At 41.5% G+C, this 25,153-nt stretch overlaps 1 protein-coding gene across 1 annotated transcript in view; it reads right to left on the bottom strand.

Annotated features, from left to right (window-relative positions):
• Nucleotides 1–2,273: 2,273 nt before the first annotated feature.
• The window catches only part of zfpm1 (zinc finger protein, FOG family member 1), a 99,010-nt gene continuing 76,130 nt past the window's right edge, over nucleotides 2,274–25,153 (bottom strand). The window contains exons 5-9 of the mRNA XM_063004174.1: nucleotides 12,411–12,513; nucleotides 9,638–9,859; nucleotides 6,969–7,199; nucleotides 6,582–6,809; nucleotides 2,274–6,442 (exon numbers count right to left, since the gene is read on the bottom strand). Coding sequence (XP_062860244.1) covers nucleotides 4,077–6,442; nucleotides 6,582–6,809; nucleotides 6,969–7,199; nucleotides 9,638–9,859; nucleotides 12,411–12,513 — 3,150 coding nt within the window. The 3' untranslated portion in view covers nucleotides 2,274–4,076. The remainder of the gene's footprint in view (nucleotides 6,443–6,581; nucleotides 6,810–6,968; nucleotides 7,200–9,637; nucleotides 9,860–12,410; nucleotides 12,514–25,153) is intronic.

Raw genomic sequence — 25,153 nt, 5'->3', positions numbered from 1 at the left:
ATCCCAGCATTCCAATGCTTTTTGTCAGGCTTTAATAAAGCAGTGAAAGCATTCGGCCTTCAGTTTGTTTGGTTATGAAAAACATCTGAAATCGTACCATCCTAATACCTTTAGAAAATAGAAAAGCGAAGTCATGTAAACTTATCACAGAAAAACAATCCACATGTACAGACATCCAACCGTCATATGAACTGGCAGACAGACAGCCTTGAATCTGAAGAGAAAGAACGCTTTATTCTGACAGTTGCAATGGGAGTGCAGAGGGTGATGTGAAAAAGCAAGCCTGCATTGAGAGCGATGATTAGGTAATGAAGGCATGAGTTCTGACTGAAATTCACAGCAAAAGCTAAAGTGTAAAGAACACAAGCGCATTCAATAAATTGTCCACACTTTAAAGTGTTTTCTTTTGTGGAGAACGCTGAATCACGCCATCGGCAATCTGTGTAGATAGATCCAAATAGCACTGTGATTTTTGGGAAAGCGAAATTGCTTTGTCAAAACCCTAAGCAAGCTTTATGTGGGGGAAAACACACACACACACACACAACAAAGCCAGAAGACATTATGTTGTTGCTAAACCTGCCTTTTAAAAATCCTTCTAAAATAAAATAATTGCTCTCAGGTGGTGCAGCAGGATATTCCTCTAGCACACCAGCGCCGAGATTCTGAACACTCAGTTCGAAACTTGGCGCTGCCACCGGTCGGCTGGGCGCCATCTAGGAGGCATAATTGCCAGTGCCTGCAGGTGCGGGATGACCGGACTATGTGGGTGGGGTCTTCAAACTCTGTGTAAGGACCCTGATTAGCAGACAGAGAGGCGCCTGTGCAGAATCAGACAGCACTGCTGGAGTACTGTCCACTCTATTAGACACTCCTACCTAGTTGGTCCACCTTGTAGATGTAAAGTCAGAGACGATCGCTTATCTATTGCTGCTGTTTGAGTTGGTCATCTTTGAGACCTTCATCAGTGGTCGCTGTTGGCTGGAGGTTTTGGTTGGTGGACTATTCTCAGTCAAGCAGGGACAGTGAGGTATTTAAAAACTCCACTCATACCAGCACAACACACACCACCACACCACCACCATGTCAGTGTCACTGCAGTGCTGAGAATAATCCACCACCCAAATAATACCTGCTCTGTAGTGGTCCTGGAAGAGTCCTGACCATTGAAGAACAGCATGAAAGGGGGCTAACAAAGCATGCAGAGAAACAGATGGACTACGGTCAGTAATTGTAGAACTACAAAGTGCTTCTATATGGGAAGTGGAGCTGATTAAGTGGACAATGAGTGTAGAAACAAGGAGGTGGTTTTAATGTTATGGTTGATCAGTGTATATCTCAGCTAATTTTTTTCAAACTCACATTGGTCACACATAATGTTTCAGCTTTGGAGTCTTGATGTGCTTAGGAAATGTTAGCACAAAGCTAATAGGCTGGCTATTTAGCATAAGCTTGCTTCAATATAAGATGTGCCGTAAATACAGTTAGGAATGAATTACATCGAATGCCACCTTTCCTCAAACACACTGCTGGCTGCACTGGTCGCAAGGATCCATATAATAATCATAATAATAAAGACCTAATCAATTAAAAAGACAATCAGTGAAAATGGAATTGCAAAAGCAAATAACACAAACCAAATTTCTTTATAATACACCGACTAGGCATAACATTCACCACTGACAGGTGAAGTAACACTGATTATCTCTTCATCACGGCACTTGTTAGTGGGTGGGATATATTAGGCACCATGTGAACATTTTATCCACAAAGTTGATGTGTTTGAAGCAGGAAAAATGGGCAAGCATGAGGATTTGAGCGAGTTTGACAAGGGCCAAATTGTGATGGCTAGACGACTGGGTCAAAGCATTTCCAAAACTGTGGGGTATTCCCAGTCTGCAGTGGTCCAGGAAAGAAACTGTGGTAAACCGGCGACAGGATCATGGGCGGCCAAGGCTCATTGATTCACGTGGGAAGAGAAGGCTGGCCCGTGTGGTCCGATCCAACAGACGAGCTACTGTAGCTCAAATTGAGGAAGTTAATGCTGGTTCTGATAGAAAGGTGTCAGAACACACAGTGCATCACAGTTTGCTGCATATGGGGCTGCACAGGCGAGTCCAACACTATATTAGGAAGGTGGTCATAATGTTATGATCAGTGTATATTCGGTCACTGCTGGTGAGAACAGTTCTCCTTTTAATTCAGGATCTAAGTGAACAATTACTCTGCAAAACAGCTTATAAAAAGGGTAGAAACAGGCAAGCGTTTGCACTTTAAATGTCCTCCAGGACTCTTTTATTTTCCCCCATGCATAGTTTGGACAAGTGTGTAGTGAAACTTTTCATAGGATTGAAATCAAAAATGAAAAAGATATGACATTCATAATTACATCTATAATTCTTCACAAAATATTTTAATTAACCTTGTGTTAAGATGTTTTCATCAGAAAGTCCTTCAGAGGAGGTTTGGACAAGAAAAAGTGCTGTAAAACATAAATACAATATAAACAAATGCCTTCAACCAAAACATTCAGCATTTTTTTGTACAACACAGTGCAATAGAGAGGAATCAGACGGGTAAAACTGGGCTTTCAGCACTGGTCATGAATATGTGATGAGTAGACAATGACAAATCATGGTACTGTGTGAAGAATGATTGGTGTAGCACCAATTTCAATCCAAATGAGCACTGAATAAACCCCACAACTGCGCCATAATCACAGAGCGCCCTCTTTGTAACACCAGTAATGGGCGAACGGCACTAGTAACGGAAAAAAACAAACCCAAAAACGATTATTTGCTAGATGCTCTTTTGAGTCTTCATTAAGGCTTTGCAGGGTAGCCTTTTCAGAGCAGAGATTGCACCATGCTGCACAATTGGCAATCATGGGAAATCACTGGAAGTCCAGCGTGACGCTACGTTCTGCAAGCAAGTTCTTCAAAGTATAACTTTGGGTTGAACTAAAAACAAAACAACCTCACAGTCGAAATGTTAGTTTTGTGGTGTGGGTGGGATGAGGCAGAATGAGAGTACTGACCAGAGAGTGAAGATAGTTCATACGCTTTCAGTCCTCACTCTGTATTCTTAAGAGAATCTTTTATGACAGCTCTAGTGAACTGGTGCTCTCAACCACCTGACTCAGATCAGTGACAAAATACTGCGAACAAATACAGTGCACTCATTCTTACACTATACCGACACTTACCAATCGAACTAATGCAATTGTGAAAACAGGAGTACTCTGTGTTCCAAATATGACTGTGTAAAACACATAGCTATGCCGAGGAACCAAAAACATACAATGAACTAACGTTGAAATGGTTAATATCGACAGTATGAAAAAAAAAATATACATACAAACAAAAATATAAATCTTTTTCTTAAAAAGACAGTAGGTAGTTTTCCGTGGAAGTCAAATTAAAGACTCAAATGAAGTTCATAGTTTCCCTTCTTCAAAATCTTCCAAATGGAGTCGGTAACTTCACAAAACCAGTATCTATTAAGTTAGTATATTTTCTTTTGTTTTTTATTTTTATAAAATATGATTCAGTGTATGGACAAGAAATCTCAGCATATGGTGAAACTGACAGGCTAAAGGAGTTCTACAACTCCACTGGGGGGAGAAAGATTCCCAAATCAGTGACTGGTACTGGACAAATACAAATGGCTCAGGAAAAGAACAATGGGTCGCAGACATGTGTCGTTAGCACTCAAAATTGACATCATGTCAGTCGGCTGGAAAGAAAATGTGAATTAAAAATTATGAATTAACATGAACAACTTTAGAATCTAGAGTCCCATTATTAAATATCATGGTTGAACCAAGGGTCATGGATAGGTACTAGTTAATAGGGCACACTTGTGTGCAGGTAGCATGTCTCATCCTTAGTGTAATACAAATTTGACCCATAATAGGCAAAAAAAGTTACCATAGTAACAAAACCAGAAACTGTAGGATTGGCATTTGAAAACCCACTGCCTGATTAGTAACAGTCCCACTTCCGTACACCGTTGACATCTGGCGGGGCGATACCACTTGTGCTTTACACCTGGCACTTGCAGAGTTGAAGGCAAGCTCACTTGACGTGTTCAGCACTATGAGAGGAGCAGTAGTACTTTTTGTGTGCAATAAAGGTGGACAGGCTGCTAAATTTAATGTTGCACAGGCGACAGTAGCGAGTGTTCCCATTTTGTAAAGGTGACGTGAGGGCTGCCTTGGGCGTGGTCGGGACGACGTGGCTTAGAGCCTTCTCTGGGAAAAGCAAAGGTGTGGGTGTACTTCCTTGTGATCCCACTTCTCTAATGGTTTCAGACCCGGGCGACGCAGTTGAAGTAATCGAGCCTGTTGGCGAAACGGCAGGGGGAGCCGCTTTAGGAGAGCCGGGCCCCAAAGGATGTTGTGCCACCGGGCTTCCGTTCAGCAGGGGTGAGGAGGGAGACACGGTGTCCCTCCTGGTGCGGCCATTTAAACTGTCTCTGTGGGGTCTTGGGCCTGGTTTAGGTGGGGTGAGCGGTGCTCCGTTGCGAGGACTGACGCTGTGGCTTGGACTAACACTGGCTGGCTGAAGTTCGGACTGCTGCTGCAGGGCAAGGACAATCCCATGAGCTGTCTTAAAGTGCTCCACCAGGTCGGAGGTCACTGCTCGATTTGGAGGGCAGTAAGGACAAACTGCAGGAAGAGTACTGGGGATTTTTACACCAGGCACACTATGAGAGGTAGACTCCTGGCTGGGTAAGACAGAGGCATGAGGGACCGCTGTGGGCTTCCCAGTTTGGTGACCCATGGTGTCAGGATGCTGATCAGGAGCTCGGGTTTTAGGCGACGTCGAGGCAGGTCTCTTTAGTCGATGCAGCTGCTCCCGCGTATGGGGTTGTAAGGCAGTGGCAGGGCAGTAGTAAGTTTTGTGTGCCAAGTAGTTCTCAATGCTGTTGAAGCTAATGCTGCAGGCTGTACACTTGTGGTAATCCGTAAGTGGCAGCGCTGCCGTGTTAGTCCCTCTCGAGGTCTCCCGCAGACAAGGCTTCTTGCTCAGGTCAATAGGACCATCACCCTCCGGACTAGAACTGCGCGTAGAAGTAGAGACCGAGGACAGAGTGAGCCCAGAATGTGGACTAGCACCTTCTTGCTTCACAGACAAGCCTGATGCAGCTGAAAGAGACGCTGCTCTGGCCCTTGCCTCATTCTGCGCCATGTGGATCTCGTACATCTTCTTGCGCTTGCGCGTACGGATAGGTTGCGGCACAAACGCGGCTTTGCCTGCCAGAAAACGCTGGTTGGAAGGGTCGTGGCGTGAGGCACAGTAAAATCTTTTATGCACGATGTAGTTCTCATGTCTGCTAAAGTGAATGTTGCAAGCCTGGCAGAAAGTGCGGGTGAGACCTTCCTCCAGGTCTTCAGCTGATCCGTTAAGTTCTGCAGGACTCTGGCTGCCTTCGCTTGCTCTACCCCCACCACCACCCTCACCTTCTGAGGAAGATGAGCAAGAGGTATCCTTTGACCCGGGAGTCTCGGTCTTTACCTCCACTGGCTTGGCAGCTGTAACTATCACAGCCACTGCTGACTCATGGGGAGAGGCTGAAGCTGGAGCACTGCCTGGTCCTGCCTGCGGAGAAGCATCATTGCTGGTATGGGAAGCAGTGGTCACTTGGCCATCTGTTACCTGGCCTGCGGCTTCTCCTTGCGGGTGCCTGCTGGAGCAATACAGCCTCTTGTGGACGTAGTAGTTGTTGATGTTATTAAAAGTTATATTGCACTCGAAGCATGTCGCCCCCTTGAGGACTCCAGCAGGAGAGCCTGCAGGGAAGAAGCTTTGCTGTGCGGAAGCTGGGCTCTGGCCCTGCTTCAGCCTGCTATGGACCATCTCAGACATCTTGGCCAGGATTTCAGATGCCTGGGGCATGATGGCAGCCTCAGGGCTGAAGAGATACTGTGGCAAAAAGACAGCTCCACCGGGTAAAACAGAGCCCCCTGCTCCAATGTGGACGGGGCTGGAGCCTGGAGTAGGACTTGCTGGTTCTGCCTTAACTGAAATAGCTGGGGGACTCTTAGGTGAGGTAGGGTTGGAAGATCTTTTCTCATCGGTGTTTACAACGTGATTGCTGTCTTGATCTCCATCCCTTGCTTCATTCTCTGAGTCAGAGCATGGCTCCTCCTTAATCTTCACCTGCTCTGGAGGGCTACAGCCACGGGAGATGGCAGCACCACCATTGGCCTCAGGACTGGACGAGTCAGGTCTGGGCATGCTGGCTGACAGCTCTTGGTCCTGAGACTCTGAGAGATCTGATGTGGAAGGGCTGCCCTGCCGGGGCGTGTGGCTCCTTTCTACAGGAACCTTGACTTCCAGGTGCGTATGGACATGCTGTTGGAGCTGAGCAGGCGTATCTGCTGAGAAGCCACACACTTGACACTTGAGCAAAATCCCAGAGTCTCCAGGACTCAGACCTGTTGGACAAAAAAGAGAAAGACGGACTGAAACCTTGAGAGCAACATGTTGAACACATACATGATACATGATCGAGAACCATAATGTTAAGTTTTAGTCTTAGTCCATTTCAGTGTTCATTCCAGTTGGACTGCTTACCTGAGGGCTGTGGCAATTTAGGGGAGAAGCCTTCACCTCGGGAGGCAGGCTGGCAAGCCATATGGCTGGTCACCAGATGACTGTAGAGAATGTCATGCGTGGTGGAGATGAATCCACAGCCATGGCAGATGCCATTCAACGAATCAGTGTGCACCCTCAGATGCCGTTCACAGTTGGCCTTCGTAGTGAACGCAGAGAGGCAGATCAAACAAAAGAAAGGACGCTCACCTAAAGAGTGGACACAAATATACAACATCTTACAGTCTGTACGCATCGTCTTGGTCAATATGTGTTGGCTGAATGGCACTGATTTATAAGGTGAATATTTCATAAATAATAATCTGGACCAACTTGGATGAAAAGGAAAAATCAAGAGAGAAGACTCACCGCTGTGTGTCCTCATGTGAATCTCCAATGAGCTGGCACTGGGGCAGCTCTTGTTGCAGTGGGGAAACGGACACACCCTCTCATTAGGGTAGGACTCCTTGGGCTTGTCTTGCGGAGGAGAGGCCATGGCTTTCTGTTTTTGCCGGCTGGCACAGTAGTACATGAGATGAGCCTGCAGGTTCCTCTCACTTCTGTACCAGATCCCACAGTCCTTGCATGGAAAGATGTCCTCTGAAAATAAACACACGCACACCAAAGAAATATTAAATGACAAGAAATAATTAAATCAAATATTATCTAAAAGTGTTAACTTAACACCCACTCTGAACCAGAAAAGAACCTTGAACACACATAACCACCCTTACCACCATCACACTGCAATTATTGTGATAAGAGGAATACATAAAAATATCATATGTTATTTCACATTGTCTCTTCATTGGCTATAGGACAGCGGCAGCTCTGTGATTAAGGTACTGGACTAGTGATTAGAAGATTGCAGGTTCAAGCCTCACTCCTGCCAGGTTATCACTGATGGGCCCCTGAGCAAGGCCCTTAACCCTCAATTGCTCATACTGTATACAGAATTGTAAGAACTGTAAGTCGCTTTGGATAAAAGCATCAGCTAAATGCTGAAAATGTAAATGCTATTCTACATGCTTTGATTACCATTACACTTAATTAACAAATTACACCCATTCACCTATAGGGCAATTCAGTGTCTCCAGTTAACCTGACTGCATGTTTTTGGACTGTGGGAGGAAACCGGAGCTCCCGGAGGAAACCCACGCACACATGGGGAGAACATGCAAACTCCACACAGAAAGGACCCGGATCGCCCCGCCTGGGGATTGAACCAAGGACCTTCTTGTTGTAAGCCGACAGTGCTACCCACCGAGCCACCGTGCCGCCCTAATCCAAAGACACCAGATTAAAATTCTTCATAGCCTTAAAATTAATACATTCTACATTTGGTTACATTCATGACAGGACAGGTAGTTACTCATTACACAAGATTCATCAGTTCAATTTTGTATCTCCAATTCACCTCACTTGCACTTCTTTGGACTGTGGGAGGAAACTGGAGCTCTCGGAGGAAAGAACAACTCCACACAGAAAAGTCCACCATTATGGGAATCGAAAAATCCCACAAATACACTGGAAAAACGTGTTCTATTTTTTCCCACTTATTTTCAACCAGCAATTTAATTTAATTTAGCAGTTGATTCAGTTAACATTTCAGGTCCAAGGTAAAAACAGTGAAAAAGAATGACCTTTTGTAGCCGATAGTGACTCATGTGCCACTTACTTTGGGTAAGCAAGTAAAAATATATTGTAAAACACACTCTCACCTTTTGTAGCTTTACTACAGGATGTGGGAAAACAGTAGTTCCAGATTTTACAATTGGAACCATACCTGTATTTACACAACAGATCTAGGGCTCATCTTGCTAACTGTAATTGTGTTAGTTGGAGTGTATGAGTGAAAATGGAGAAAAATAGACTCTCTCCATTGTCATGCTTTCTCATTTGATCACATGCAAATCATAGCTGTACTGTGGCTGATATTCTGCTGTGTTTCGTGACTATAATGGGAGCAGATGTGACCCTGCTTTTGACCCAACATATCAGCTGTTGTGAACAATATCAGCTGTAGTATAATTACACAGGATGACTAACTGTTCGTAATAGCTAGTTGTTTTGTGGTTAACTTCATTTTTTATTCGATTTCAGGCGATATAGCGGCTTAAAAAGCTGGTTCGTCCTTTTAAAGGACAAAGAATACATTGTCAATAATAAATAATAAATGAAATGTACCGGTGTGGTCATTTAGCCAATAATAGGAAATAAATAAAGCTGGATTATACAAAGCCCCAAAAAACAGTCAATTCAGCTGTAAGGAAATTGGAATCTATGATAAAAGTGTATAACAGGTGAACCACTAGCCTAAATAAAATACACACATTAAATCCACAAATACTGATGCAGTTTAATAAGCGGGCAATAATTTTAGACAAAGCACCTTGTCACCTGGACTGTACATATACAGACATACGTTATATATCTCCCAGGCAACAGACCTGAGATGTGTGTGTGTGTGTGTGTGTGTGTGTGTAATCATGTTGATCTAGTGTCAGGGCATGCTGAACAGTGATATTTAATAATGATCCGTGCGCTCCATAATTACATGTTGCTTCACAACATGGCCAGTGCAACAGGAACTGTGGAATAAGGCTGATGATATTAACTTGATTCACTGCAATGAATCATGCACTTATCACAGCATGGACGTGTCCACTCCAACACCTTCAAAAATGAAAAGGTAAAGAGAGAGAGAGATCTACTCTCAAACGAAAGACTGGGTCTGAAGAGTTGAAGTTTGGGCTGAACAGTCTCTGTTGAAACAATACTGCCATCCACTGGTGCCACTTGGTGACTCGAATGAATGAAACCATGTCTCTTTTTATATTTTTTTACTATTTTATCAGAGTCCATGGGTTTGGGTTGTGGAAACAAGGTGAGTACAAGGTGAGAATAAAGCCTACCAGGATGCCAGGCCACTCACACCAAGGGGCAATTAAGTATATCCAGTTCATATCAGAGAAGCATCACCATTGAATACTGAAATGATTCACACCACACACACAAGTAAGATAATACTGACTCACTGTTAACAACAGCAGTTGCCAAAATGGCAGCCATGCCAGCCTGCTGTGGGAGAAGCTGGATCTCAGACAGTAGACCGGCTCCTGGGTAGGCGGGCTCCTCCTTCACCTGTGTATTGAGAGTCTGAGTTGTGGCCGTTTGCTCAGCGTTGGTCGAGGACAGGGTGGCCACTAAAGCGTCGCCACTACAGAGGTCTCGAGTGAGCCTGCAGTACACAGCATCACCTGCAAACACAATGATAATTTTTACTTTAGGTTTACTTTATACTTACTTTATACTTTATTTTACTTTGGACTGTGGGAGGAAACCAGAGCTGCCGGAGGAAACCCACGCAGACACAGGAAGAACATGCAAACTAGGAATTGAACACAGGACCTTCTTGCTGTGAGGCGACAGTGCTACTCACTGAGCCACCATGCCACCCTTCCCATAAGTTGAAGGCTAGAACCTTATGTGTAAACATCTCTGGTGCAGTGTCATCCTTTCAGACCGCTCATTAAAATGCTATGAGCATTAATTTAGTTGTAAAAAGTGTATAAGCAGGATTAAAGGTGCACCCCTCCCAACCCCCCATATCTGTTGTGTGATATGGTTTCTCATGCTTCTCACAACATGAGCAATGCCTTTTGGTATTCCTATGCTTTGGAGAGAACCCAACATTCCCAGCAACCAAAAAGAGCAGATTTCTGCTTCTGCCTAATAAATATAAATGATTTAGCATGAAAATCCAAACATGCTGTTGAATATCCTAATTTACCATCTGTTATGAGGCCAGAACCTCTCAGTCAGCAATTACCTGTCCAAGAGCCTTCAAAAACATGACACTGAGAGTAAATAATTCTGGTGAGGCCAATGTGGATCCAAAAACTAAAGCAAGCTGGGGTTCCTGTCAAGCTGAGTTTAGTTATGACTGAAGTACATATAAATCACACAGCAGAGATGGGGACTCGAGTCTGCGACGCACACTTACTTCAGACTCGATTCGGACTTGTTTCAAATGACTCGGATTCGACTCATGACTTGCAAAATATATATGATCCGACATCATTCTCATCATGTCATTTTCTGCTCTCTAATAACGCTCCGGCAGTCGTAACCCGCAACACACGCAATGGGTAAATGTTCCAGCCATCTTCCAGCGTAGTGATGAAGCGTCACTCCCTACTCCCTCCTTTGGATTGGAATCTCACTTAAAATGGTGGAATACCCTACGTAGTGCACTTCGCAGGAACAGCTGGTGTGAATGGAACGCTCCTACAGAATTGGCGCTAATGGTTGAAAGATCGCTTTCTAAACCAATCAGACCTTCCGATTTTAATTTTTAGTAAGAAATGCTGTTATTTGCATTTATTCAGTTTGCAGCGTCACACAGATGATGTGTCAAAGAAACGCTTGATTGGCTTTCTAACGAGTTCATGTTTTACTTCACAACCGGGAAAAGTTTGGACGTTTTTAATTATAAGCACATTTACAAAATAACGGATTATATTCCTAATGGGACACGCGGTTATAAATGTAATAACATCTGGAAGAACAGAAGCTAAGGTAAGCAGTGCTTAATGATTTTAGTCTACAGACTCGTGACTTCTGACTCGGATTCTGTGACTTGAGAACATCTCTGTCACACAGACCACGCTTGTTAGTGTTCAGCGCAAAACAAAGGATGCGTCATACTCCAGCAAATTAAACTAAACTCAAACGCAACGACTCAACTATTGAGTTGCCCTCGAGAGTCACAGTCGTCACTAGGATACACGAGCTGTGTGAAACAAAGGGCAAAACAAGCTGAGGTGTTGAAGCTCAAAGTAATTTAAAAGACTATCGTGCTGTAGAGAAATGAACTGCTCCAACTGGGCCAAAAGCTTGATTATTTTTAAGGTTTTTGAGTGAAATTGAGCTAGATTTTGCAATATGTGGACACTACACGTCTAAAATTTGTATCTCTTTTACAATCTAGGCCTAAATGTGGCCTAAAAGTATGTGGTCACCCAGTCTTAAGTACGATTCGATTACAAGCCAGGCCTACTTGTCAAACATTAGTAAATTATTAGGTGTGTTCGAAAACCTAGTGAGCTCTCTACACAGACAGCATTTTACGTCATCCTATGCGCGCTCCCGAGAAGGAGGCTGTTCAAAATCCTAGATGCCCTAATATGCTTCCTACTAAGGTATCTTAAAATTTCAACACTATTTTAAGCGGAGAACGAGTGAGGATATAACAAATATAACAAATATGGTGGACGATGCGGGGCAAAAAACTAACTTATTTTCAAATGTAAATAAATTAGCATTGATTTTTAATTTGTATAAACATGTACAAGTGTATTTATTTGCAAGTTCGGGCTTGTCAGGGACAATTTAACCGTTTTTGGTACACAGAGGAAGATGTTAGTTGACATGCTAGCGTGTTGTGCCACTTTATCCCATTGGTTTTAATGACATGATGCTAACTGTGTTAGCTTAGTAAGCAAAAAACAATGTAATCTCTGTCTAAGTAGTGCGTTCGAATAACTTTAAATCGATGACTTATTAGAATCTTCTCTACTTAGATAGCGGACTATGTAGACAGTAAGACAGCAAGGCAGCTCGCTAGGTTTTTGAACACACCCACTGACTTCACAAATGCATTTTTAACTGCACAGGCACAAATTCCCACAGAATCCCTTCACAATCTTTTGGAAAGCTATCAGGTATCCACATACTGTTGGTCATATATTGTAACCTAATAATGTTTGATTCCTAAGTCACTCATGATGATTGAATGCTACTTTGTACCTTGACTGTAAATGGTGCAGTTTGCTTCTGAAGAACAGGGGGTCACAGGAATTCTGGGAAACCAGCAGTCCGGATCCTCACACATCAGACTCAGCACCGGGCTCTGAATAGAAACAAAATATACGCATGCATTTAGAGAAAGAATGACTCCTAATCTGAATCATTTCTTATATCTTTACCTTATAATTCTGTTATACTGAAAATTTGCTGTATTATTACAGAGTAATTTGCTTAGTTTTAAACTTAGTACAGCCTAAAAATCCATTCAGGGTCAGACCTTACAGGGACAACTGCAAAGCGACTTGGGGGAACAGCAATTGGCAAGACCAATGGTGACAAAAAGGAAGAAATCAATGACAATAAATGAAGGAAATGACCCCTGAGAGAGTGGCTGAGCAGGACAAAAAGGAGACATGTCGAGACAGGTAGTTCCAATTGACTTCAATTCATTGTCTGACCTGACTTAAGAACAAACGTGTGTGTGTGTGTGCCCAAACAAATGGTAAACCAAGTGGTATTCCAAAATATTGGGATAAACACACCTAGTCTAATCAACACAACTGTCTTTTGTTCTGAGCTCTGCAAAAGATCCACCAGTCTGTCATGATCATGGGCTTATGTTAATATACACTCATGGCTACTTTTGGTTATTATGCATCTGACATAAAAACAGCCGAATTAAACAAGCGGCCGAAAGAAATTAATTAATTAAGTCATTCCTTCATGAATACTACATTCAATACAATGTATAAAACCACACAGACAAGGGTCAAGATTTTGAGAGTTTATGTTAAACATGTGTCTATGATTCATGTTGTGGATTCTGAAATGCTTTTCTGCTCACCATGGTCGGCCTTCCTGTTAGTTTCCATCAATCTGGTTCTACAATAAATCTACACGGTATTTCTCTGATCTACAAGAGTAACTTTTTTCTGTTCTGATGTTTAATGTATAACTGAACTAAACAACTTAACTGGTTGACTGGATCCTATAAAGCAGCAAGTGTACGTCTTCCTAAAATTTGCCAGTAACTGTATATTACTATTACTAGTAGTACTACAACAACTAGTGTTATTATTATTACCACTACTACTAGTTACATAACTACTATTAATTTATTATTTATTATTATTATTATTATTATTACCATTATTACTATTATTGTTACCATTATTACTATTATTATTTCTATTATTATTATTATTACCATTATTACTATTATCTCATTATTATTATTACATTACTGGTACCCTTATTACTTTTATTATTATTATTACCATTTTACTATTATTATTTCTATTATTATTATTATTACTATTATTATTGCTACCATTATTACTATTATTATTTCTAATATTATTATCATTATTATTACCATTACTGCTATTACCACTATTGTTATTATTATTTCTACTACTACTATTATTATTATTACATTATCATTATTACTACAACCATTATAACTATAATTATTATTATTATTACATTATCATTATTACTACAACCATTATTATTATTATTATTATTATTATTATTATTATTATTACATCATCATTAGTATTACTACTAGTAATCTACTACTTCTGCTCTTATCATTATTACTATTATTATTATTATTATCATCATTATCTACAATACATTTTCTTCTTGAAAACAATAAAACCACCAGAAATATTAAAAACAAATCCACTTGACTGTTGCTTAATTGTTGTCTTCTTTTCTGGTTTCAAAGAACTCATTATTAGTAAAGGACAATGTAATCTTTCCAGTTGCTGTAGCCACTATATTAAAATCAGTGATAAAAAATCTTCTTCCGAGATGCTTCTGGAATAAAGAGCTTTCCTAGACCCTCATGTAAAACTAATCTTAAAATGCAAAGAGTAATTCAGTTAGAATAAACAATTAACAAAATGTGTTGGTGACACAACTCTGCATTACATGAATACCACAGTTCTGTAATGCAGAATGAGTAAATCATCCACATAATACATAGATGATTTGGTGTCCGTAAACTTATAAACTGTATAATAGTGGGAGCTGTGATTCACCACATCATGTGTAACACCTGCTTTAATGTGAGAAATTCATCAATCATCAGAGTAAGTCTCACGGTGATGACCAGTCTATTCCACTAGGTGGCAGCAGTTCCTCAGAGCCAGTGATGCAACAAGCTCACTGATCCACACATTCAGCTGCCCCAGGAAAGTCAACGACCCACAAACTCCTGTCATCCCAGCAAAACTTTAAAGACTAGAGACTGTAAAAGACATCTCTTCAGCAGAAAAGCAGAGGATAAAAGGCACCAAGCGTCAGGGCAGTGAGATGAGACGGGTAGCCACGGAGGACAGCTGAAGGGTTTCTTTCTAAATCTGTCTGTTCTTGCCTGAAGATATGGTCCGGATTGTATTTCACGGAGAACTAGTGCTGATAAGGAGATAGGGCTCCTTTTGTTTTAATTTGAAACCCAATGCCGGAGCCGTCTGTGCCATAAGTGCTGCGTGCTTCTGCTAATTTGTTTCAGACTCATTTAACACGACTCGACTTTGGGCCGCACAATAGGAGAGGGCAGCGTGCTCAGCCACCCCGTAGGACCGAACACGCATGAACACACCTGAACACACCTGAACACACCTGAACACTGATTAAACACGTTCATTCACAACTCGCTTTCTCATACACACATTGTTCAGTTAACATTTAATAGCTCGAGAGTTGAGAGTGCTAACAAGTCATTGCCTTAACCAGTATCTCAGAAATGTCAATGAATACCATTTAAAAATGATCCGGACCAAACAAAAAAAAGCAGTTTAATAGAGACGGTCTTACTGACCATGCTGATGTACACTCCAGGACTACTTGAGCCCAATACACAACGGTGTAAAGTAGATTTAGAGTAGTACTGGACAGACTTAGTACCTCATGATCTCAAACTGTTCTCAAACTTAATATGCTTATTGACCGTAACTGATTTATTTACCATGGATATAATTCAATAATACTGCACATGTACACGTTGTCACCAAATATATGTGAACAATCCTAATTAATGAGTTCCGTTGTTTTATCAGCGTTCACTGTATCACTGTTGTTTGTGGCAACAGTATGGGGAAGGCCCTTTTTCTGTTCCAGCATGACTGCGCAGCCAGGTCCATAAAGGCATGACGAGTTTGGTAAAGAGGTTCTGAGTCCTTTTTTTATTTATATATTTTGTTTATGCATTTTTCTTCCCTTTTTCTCCCTTTAAAGGCCTCCAATTGCCCGATTGCGTCATGCTTCCTCTCCACCAATGCCGATCCCCGCTCTGATTTAGGAGAACGAAGCTAACCCACGCCCCCTCTGACACGTGGGCAGCATGCCGTATGCATCTTGTCACCTACACTTCGATGAGTGCAGTGCAGCTCAGCACTGTGTACAGAGAGACACACCCTGACAGCACTCTCTCCACATCTCTGTGCAGGCGCCATCAATCAGCCAGCAGAGGTCATAATTGCATTACTTATGAGAGAGTCCCTATCCGGCTTAATCCCACCCCTATCTGAACAACAGGCCAATCGTTGTTCATGTGGCCCAGCTCTGGTTCCAGCGTGTGTTTTTACCATTGCGAGTCCTTTACTTAAATTAATAAAAGTGGAATGAATTGGAATGTTGATGAATTAGGGTCTCATCAAACAAAAAAAATGGCTTTGACTTTTTATACACACCACACCACATCACTTACCAATCAAGTCCATGGGCTTGGAAAGGATACTTTTATCCATATAGTTTGTAAATCCCTAAATCAAGAGTATGTATATGAGGTGCTTTATATTAGGTGCAAGAACGAGATGCACCCTAGACAGGTGCTTACTTACGAATCAACTCACTTACACACAGGTGCAGCAATTTAAACCAGCCAGTCCATCCACTGGCATGTTTCCAGAAAGAAGATAGGAGTGCAGTACCTGATGTATTACATACTGATACACTGAGAGAAGGCAGAGATCAAGCAAGCAGGTCCACGGAAACCTGGTGCTGTCTGTGTAAAACCTACATGAAAGCTGTGGTTTTTTCTCACTGTGTTTACCTTATTGTTTTACAATTTTGGGTGGGTCGCGAGCCAAAAAAATGGGTCGCGGAGAAAAATAATAATAATTAAATTAATTAATTTTAATAGACACATAAACATGAACTGAACTTGTACACAAACGCCCCCTTGTGGAGGGTTTATGTTACATCCTTTAAACCACAGTGGGACCAGATTGCACCAAGTATTTTTGGTGTTGGGTTTTTTTTTTTTTTCTATTTTATTTATGCCATGTATACTATGTTACACTGTTTATCATTAAAGCATGTGTGTATTAGTGATGTATTTAATATTTTGATGGGATGCTGTGAGCTTTGTTGGTTATTGGTTAACCATCAACATGTGACGGTGGTTTATTGGTTACAAGTTGCATTGGAAGTTGCATTAGTCTGAAACCTTTAATACATGGTTAACAGGGTAAAAAGCTGGAACACTGCATATATCTGTAAAATGTAGGCATTTTCATACTTCTTAGAAGACAAGTGGACCCAAATCATGCCAGCTGAATCCCTTTTGTGGGATTGTACATGTGCATTTACATTCACAATTACAGCATTTAGCAGACTCTTCTATCTAAAGGTACTTGCAATTTTGACCCTAGAAACTAAGGGTCAAGGGCCTTGGTCAGATGACCAACAGAAGCAACTTGCATGTTCTAACAAGGCGACCACTGCCCATGAACACTGCACGTCATGATTTTCTCTACTGATTTTCATTCGTTACCGATCTGTACATTAATTTTGCAGATGCCTAAAAAAATCAAGTAGTAATAAAAACCCTCCAGTACTTTTCCTAGAAAGCAGGAAATCGACTATTTCAAGTCAGCTACTATTCAGTGTGGATGGCAAAAGTGCAAAATGCCCCGGTGCCCGAGAAGAAAGTATGATAGAGGATGGAGATGAGTTTATCTTCAGCCATTTACCTCCTCGACTGGTAATCTCTCTCAAGGTTGCTTCCTTTTTTCCACCCCAATCTCTTCGGGGCCAGGGCCCTTTGAGAGCTCGGCTCTAAGCTCCTCAATGCATGTCTTTGAGGTACAGTCTAAGCTCCTCGTCTGAGTCCCGGTCCCTCATGAATATTAATTCCAGCGGCCAGGCTTTAATCTGCCTGATTCCTGCCATGCTGCTACCCAGACGATAGCCAATCTAATTATTTGCTCTAATATTAAGCAGCAGCTCTGACACACACACATACACGCACACACACACACACATACATACATGCTCCTACATCATCAGGAAAATAAAAATGCCCATTCCAAACGTGTACACACACACACACACACACACATACAAACTCTAATACCAACATCAATCTAATATGCACATCAAATATGCTTAGCCAGCCTAACACACACAACACACAGCACCTACTCTCTTATCATTCACAAAAATAGCCTTACACACGCATAAAAGTTTACTGTAAATGATTCTGAGCTGATTTAACAGTAGCTAATAACAGTAGCTAGCTAATAATAACAGTAGCTAGCTAGTAATAACAGTAGGTACCTAATAATAACAGTAGCTAGCTAGTAATAACAGTAGCTACCTAATAATAACAGTAGCTAGCTAATAATAACAGTAGCTAGCTAATAATAACAGTAGCTAGCTAATAATAACAGTATGTACCTAATAATAACAGTAGCTAGCTAATAATAACAGTAGCTAGCTAATAATAACAGTAGCTAGCTAATAATAAAAGTAGGTACCTAATAATAACAGTAGCTAGCTAGTAATAACAGTAGGTACCTAATATTTAACAGTAGCTAGCTAATAATAAAAGTAGGTACCTTGTAATAACAGTAGCTAGCTAGTAATAACAGTAGGTACCTAATAATAACAGTAGCTAGCTAGTAATAACAGTAGGTACCTAATATTTAACAGTAGCTAGCTAATAATAAAAGTAGGTACCTAGTAATAACAGTAGCTAGCTAGTAATAACAGTAGGTACCTAATAATAACAGTAGCTAGCTAGTAATAACAGTAGCTACCTAATATTTAACAGTAGCTACCTAATATTTAACAGAAGGTACCTAATATTTAAAAGTAGCTAGCTAATAACAGTAACTAGTTAATAATACAAGTAGCTACCTAATAATAACAGAAGCTACCTAATATTTAAAAGTAGCTACCTAATATTTAACAGTAATGTATTTCAGCAAGCTACTGTTATTATTAGGCAGCTCCTGTTAAATATTAGGTAGCTACTGTAACTGTCTATGGTTAGCTATAAGCTTGCTACTGTTATCTGGTACCTACTGTTACTTTTACCTTGCTACTCTTATTAGATAGCTACTGTAAGCTATTAGCTTGCTACTCTTATTATTACCTAGCTAAACTGCTCATGTTCCGAAAGTAACACAAGAACTCTACATTTATTCATTGTCTATTGTAGTATCCTGGTCAGGGTCACAGTGGGTCTGATTCACTGGGCAAAAGGCAGGAAACAGCTCAGACAGGTCACCAGTGCTTTACAAGACAGACACATACGGTCACCCGATCACATTTTGTTTCCTCTACTGCTGCCCAGCTCCACACTGCACAAGATCGCTTCATATGGAGATCTGTATTGCGCATGCAGAGTCACATGTCGATCTCTGTTATTCTCATCTCTGTGAAAGTGTCATCAAACAGCCAGCAGAGGTCGTAATTCCAGCAGTTATGAACAATTTCGTCTGGCACTCCCATCCTCGGAAAAGCCAATCATTAACCATACAGGCGCCCAGCCTGCTGGTAGAAGAGATGATTCGACCTATAGCTTTACTAAAGTACTAAAGTACTAAAATAACCATTTCTTATATTTTACTTTAAAATAAATCTCTTTTTTTTGTTTGTGGCATTTTAATTTAGATAACATTTAATACAGGTTTACAATTAAATGCAGGTGTATCTTATGATTTGTAGACCTCACTTCTAGACTAAAGAACACAAAAATCAAAGTCGGCCATGTCCTAAAAATTAAAAAGACCCTAGTTATTGTCCTTTTTGTTTCTCTCTTCATCTTCTTATTCTTTGGTGTTTTATCTCTTTATTTGATCCACTCCTCATCTGTCTATAGTCCTCTTTCATGCACCGACTCACTCTTTGTCTCCATCTCCTATCTACTTTCGAACCGGTATCTCTCCTCACCCCCCCCCCCCCTCACCCCCCCCCTTCATTCTCTCACCCTGAACTCTCCCTCTCTAGTTCCTACCCCTCTTTCTGCCCCTCTCTCGATCACTCCTCCTCAGGAAATGGTTTCTTTCCCAGCAGGGGGGAGGTGGAGAAGGGTGCACACTGTCCCAAACAAAGAGGTCAGTGTGTGAATCCTCCAAAAATACAGAGAAGAAAAGGAAGGAAGATTATAATCAGAAAGCTTCTCTCATCCGCCTCTCTCTCACTCCCAGATCTCCCTTTTCCCTGTTACTTTCACTGTCCCGCATCTGCGTGTGTTAAATACAAACAAATGCACTCGCAAATATACAGTCACAGAAGTGATCTCTGATCTGACCAAGAAAACAAAAATGACCAGCTACATGCAAATGACATGTAAAAAATGGTGATACTTAAAATAGGACGAGATAACGTAGCAGAAACTGAAACACTCTTGGAAAGAGGGCGGCTGAGCTGCCGGAGATGTGGTTCAGAGGTTTTCTGTTCTCTCATCTCTCTGTCTGTCTGTGTCTCACTTTCTCTCAGTCTGTCATACCAGGTCAGGTCATCAACTACCAGACAGATGGGTCACTCCTCCTACATTCATCTTTCATTTTATTTCTCCAAATGTTTAGGCCCTTATTAAACCTCTTCCAGTGTAGTTGACTCAGGAGTGATCTACCTCTGATAATACACCTTGAGAACATCCAGCTGGTAGTGAATGACAGCAAAGACGAACTAATTCAGAGACGGTTCATAGGCTGAAATATGAATGGGATCAAGGCACGTTTTATTTCTTTGTCATGTTTTACCACCGTTATCCTGGTCAGGGTCATGATATCCCGGTTTCCCTGGAATCACTAGACGCAATGCTGTTTTGATTTCTCTCCATTTAACTAAATATGAGCCTGTTTTCATATGACTCTGCTTTTATATGTCTTTATTTAGACACACCTGATTAAAATGCATTGATTTTAAATGATTGTGTGATGTTAAATAAGCCAATAAATGTGAAAATTTTGGAAAGGCATTACAGGTGTTCACCAATTAAAGCATAAAAGGAGTTTACAGTATTTTACATATTCTATTATATTACTATATCTTGATTCTAAAAGGTAGAAAAAGAAAAAAAAAAAAAAAAAAGACATTATTGAACATAATTATGACATGTTGAACCTTGGCTGATGGTGCAGATGGTAAGTTCATATTTTTTAGGGTTCAAGCCCACTGTACTATTTCATAGCATAGGTGCTGTATGTGTGAACCCCAGGAAGTGTAAGCTGTAGCAGTCATGTACCGTTGTTGAACATGATAAACATGTTGTAGCTTAGTGATTAAGATACTGGACTAGCAATCAGAAGTTTCCTGTAAGAAACCTAAGCGTTCACAGTTGATCAGAGATTGATCTTATATACTCCCATCAAAAAGCCTCAAAAATATGATCTCAATTCCGAACTGGATGCAGCCCAACTTGCTTTCCCTCTCGATCACTGAGCAGATAATTGAGAGAGACTATAATTGAAGGTATTCATGCATCACTTTTAGCAAAAAGCTTGGGCACTGAGGGGTGACTCTCTGAGACACCCGTCTGGCAGATGTAGATAAACTGGTGTGATAGAATAAACAGTAAACAAATGATCAGAATGCGAGCAGGAGAGCGAGTGAGGTGAAGGAACTGACGGCGCCTCACCTTCACGCGCCCTTCGACGGGTGGGTGCCCCAAAAAAGCGGGCTGAGAAGTAGTGGGTGGCGCTGCTTATCAGAGCAGTTCTCCTGGAGAGATTATTGGAGGATTAAAGGAGACGCTTGTTTCTAATACATGATGAAAAGACGCTCGGCGCATGATAAGGCTTTGAACTTGCACTCTTCACCATCGGGCCTTCAGGCAGCTTTCCCATGAAACGGAGGACGTGGTGACAGCACAGAAACAAAGGCAGTACGTGTGTTAACTTGCTCTCTACATGTGGATATTTCTCAAGTGTGTGGTAGGGCAAAACGGATTCTACAGAGGTGACGGATGTGTGTTTAGCCCGGAGGATCCACTGGTATGATAGGTTGTTACATTGCATAAAATTACATAAAAAAATACATACTAAAATAAAAACCAGTACCAAATGTACGTGGCACATCTGGTGAGAATAACACCACTGTTAATCAAGCTATATACAGTGTATCACAAAAGTGAGTACACCCCTCACATTTCTGCAAATATTTCATTATATCTTTTCATGGGACAACACTATAGACATGAAACTTGGATATAACTTAGAGTAGTCAGTGTACAGCTTGTATAGCAGTGTAGATTTACTGTCTTCTGAAAATAACTCAACACACAGCCATTAATGTCTAAATGGCTGGCAACATAAGTGAGTACACCCCACAGTGAACATGTCCAAATTGTGCCCAAAGTGTCAATATTTTGTGTGACCACCATTATTATCCAGCACTGCCTTAACCCTCCTGGGCATGGAATTCACCAGAGCTGCACAGGTTGCTACTGGAATCCTCTTCCACTCCTCCATGATGACATCACGGAGCTGGTGGATGTTAGACACCTTGAACTCCTCCACCTTCCACTTGAGGATGCGCCACAGGTGCTCAATTGGGTTTAGTCCATCACCTTTACCTTCAGCTTCCTCAGCAAGGCAGTTGTCATCTTGGAGGTTGTGTTTGGGGTCGTTATCCTGTTGGAAAACTGCCATGAGGCCCAGTTTTCGAAGGGAGGGGATCATGCTCTGTTTCAGAATGTCACAGTACATGTTGAAATTCATGTTTCCCTCAATGAACTGCAGCTCCCCAGTGCCAGCAACACTCATGCAGCCCAAGACCATGATGCTACCACCACCATGCTTGACTGTAGGCAAGATACAGTTGTCTTGGTACTTCTCACCAGGGCGCCGCCACACATGCTGGACACCATCTGAGCCAAACAAGTTTATCTTGGTCTCGTCAGACCACAGGGCATTCCAGTTATCCATGTTCTTGGACTGCTTGTTTTCAGCAAACTGTTTGCTGGCTTTCTTGTGCGTCAGCTTCCTTCTGGGATGACGACCATGCAGACCGAGTTGATGCAGTGTGCGGCGTATGGTCTGAGCACTGACAGGCTGACCTCCCACGTCTTCAACCTCTGCAGCAATGCTGGCAGCACTCATGTGTCTATTTTTTAAAGCCAACCTCTGGATATGACGCCGAACACGTGGACTCAACTTCTTTGGTCGACCCTGGCGAAGCCTGTTCCGAGTGGAACCTGTCCTGGAAAACCGCTGTATGACCTTGGCCACCATGCTGTAGCTCAGTTTCAGGGTGTTAGCAATCTTCTTATAGCCCAGGCCATCTTTGTGGAGAGCAACAATTCTATTTCTCACATCCTCAGAGAGTTCTTTGCCATGAGGTGCCATGTTGAATATCCAGTGGCCAGTATGAGATAATTGTACCCAAAACACCAAATTTAACAGCCCTGCTCCCCATTTACACCTGGGACCTTGACACATGACACCAGGGAGGGACAACGACACATATGGGCACAATTTGGACATGTTCACTGTGGGGTGTACTCACTTATGTTGCCAGCTATTTAGACATTAATGGCTGTGTGTTGAGTTATTTTCAGAAGACAGTAAATCTACACTGCTATACAAGCTGTACACTGACTACTCTAAGTTATATCCAAGTTTCATGTCTATAGTGTTGTCCCATGAAAAGATATAATGAAATATTTGCAGAAATGTGAGGGGTGTACTCACTTTTGTGATACACTGTATATTAAACACATTGTAAGAAAACCAGAACCACCAATTGACTGAAAAGACAATTACGCTTGGAAGAGTTGAAGGTAAAAGAGGAGGAGGATGGCCAGCAAGATATAATTAACGACAGATACAATTACAGGACTAATGCTTGAGCCAATAGGAAGCCTAAAGAGTCAAACAGAAGACAGGAATTGGAATCGATGGAACTTAAAACTATTTTAATATACAAATAATCACGTTTTTGGTCACTTGTTTCATAAACAACAATCCTTTTTGAAAGTCAATTATCATTGGTTAATAAATACTATTAATTATTTCTAGACATTTTTTCTAGTTTAATTCCACTTAAATCAACCAAACATCTTAATCTAGCAAGCTCAAATCTCAGCCCTTCTACCAGCCGGCCTATAGGAACAATGACTGGCTCGTCCGAGGATGGGACTGCCACAGAGGATTCCTCAAAACTGCTGCAATAACGACCTCTGCTGGGTGATCGGTGGCGCCTGTCTGTTTGTGTGTTTATTAGGATTTTAACGTCATGTTTTACACTTTGGTTACATTCATGACAGGAATGGCAGTTCACAAGGTTCATCAGTACACAAGGTTATATCAAACACAGTCTTGGACAATTTAGTGTCTCCAATTCACCTCACTTGCATGTCTTTGTACTGTGGGAGAAAACCGGAGCACCCGGAGGAAACCCACGCGGACACAGGGAGAACATACAAACTCCACACAGAAAGAACCCGGACCGCCCCACCTGGGGATCGAACCCAGTACCTTCTTGCTGTGAGGCGAAAGTGTGGTGGCGCCTGTACTACAGGGCAGGGGATAATGAAGATATGTGCACAGCACAGATCTCCATATGAACCCGCTTCGTGAAGGTGAAAAGAAGTGGCCGTCTACTGCACATAAGTCGGAGGGGGTGTGTGTTAGTCACGACCCTCCTCAGTCAGGAGTAGAGGTCTGCAGCAGTAGAGTGAGCGAGATTGGCTAACTATATATGACTATATTTAGAGAAAACTTGGGGAAAATGCATTAAAATCAACCAAATGTTTATTTTCCTAATTGCAACAAAAAATCTTCAGGAATTTATCAGGCAAATCTGGAAGGGTTAGCAACCATAAGTGTCCAAATCAGTCTCTACACAAAAAGACTGATTGAAAGTCATTTAATAACCATATTTATTTAAGAACATTCAGGGCCATTATAAAATATTTTTTGTGTTTTTATAAAACGAGGTACTGTACTGTAAAATCTAATTATCAACAGATTAGTCAGTCAGACAAGAAAAACAACTGCACCTCAAAGTCTAGTATTTGAATAAGTTCAGTAAAAAGATCCCAGTTTATCTAGTCAAAAAATACAGACACACAGTGGAGCATGTCTATCAGTGTGTACTGGACGGCTCATTGAATAGCTCTGAACGTATTATTTAAATAGATAATGATTTTATGGGACTCTCTAAAGAAATGCAAATGAGAGACTTTACATGTAACACTGGCAGATGAAACTTAATCTGGAGCAGAAGATCTTTATGAACAGTGCAGATGGTGTCTTGTACTGTCGTACCCAGTTCCAAGGAAACCACATACAAGCAATTTTAAGTTTTTGAGCTTAAATGTCCAACATTTATATTGACAAATGTCCATGTGCAGTATTATTCAACCCCCAGCCTCAGTACTTGGTGAAACATTGATAACCACTAATAAGTAAATCTTGTGGAATCTTCACCCATTCTTCATTAAGGTTTGATGGTTTTGTGCTGTAACTGCTTTCTTTAAATCCAACCAAAGAATG

Source organism: Trichomycterus rosablanca, chromosome 11 (genome assembly GCF_030014385.1).
Source record: "Trichomycterus rosablanca isolate fTriRos1 chromosome 11, fTriRos1.hap1, whole genome shotgun sequence".
Taxonomy (NCBI): Eukaryota; Metazoa; Chordata; class Actinopteri; order Siluriformes; family Trichomycteridae; genus Trichomycterus; species Trichomycterus rosablanca.
This window is presented reverse-complemented; position numbering and strand designations above follow the sequence as displayed.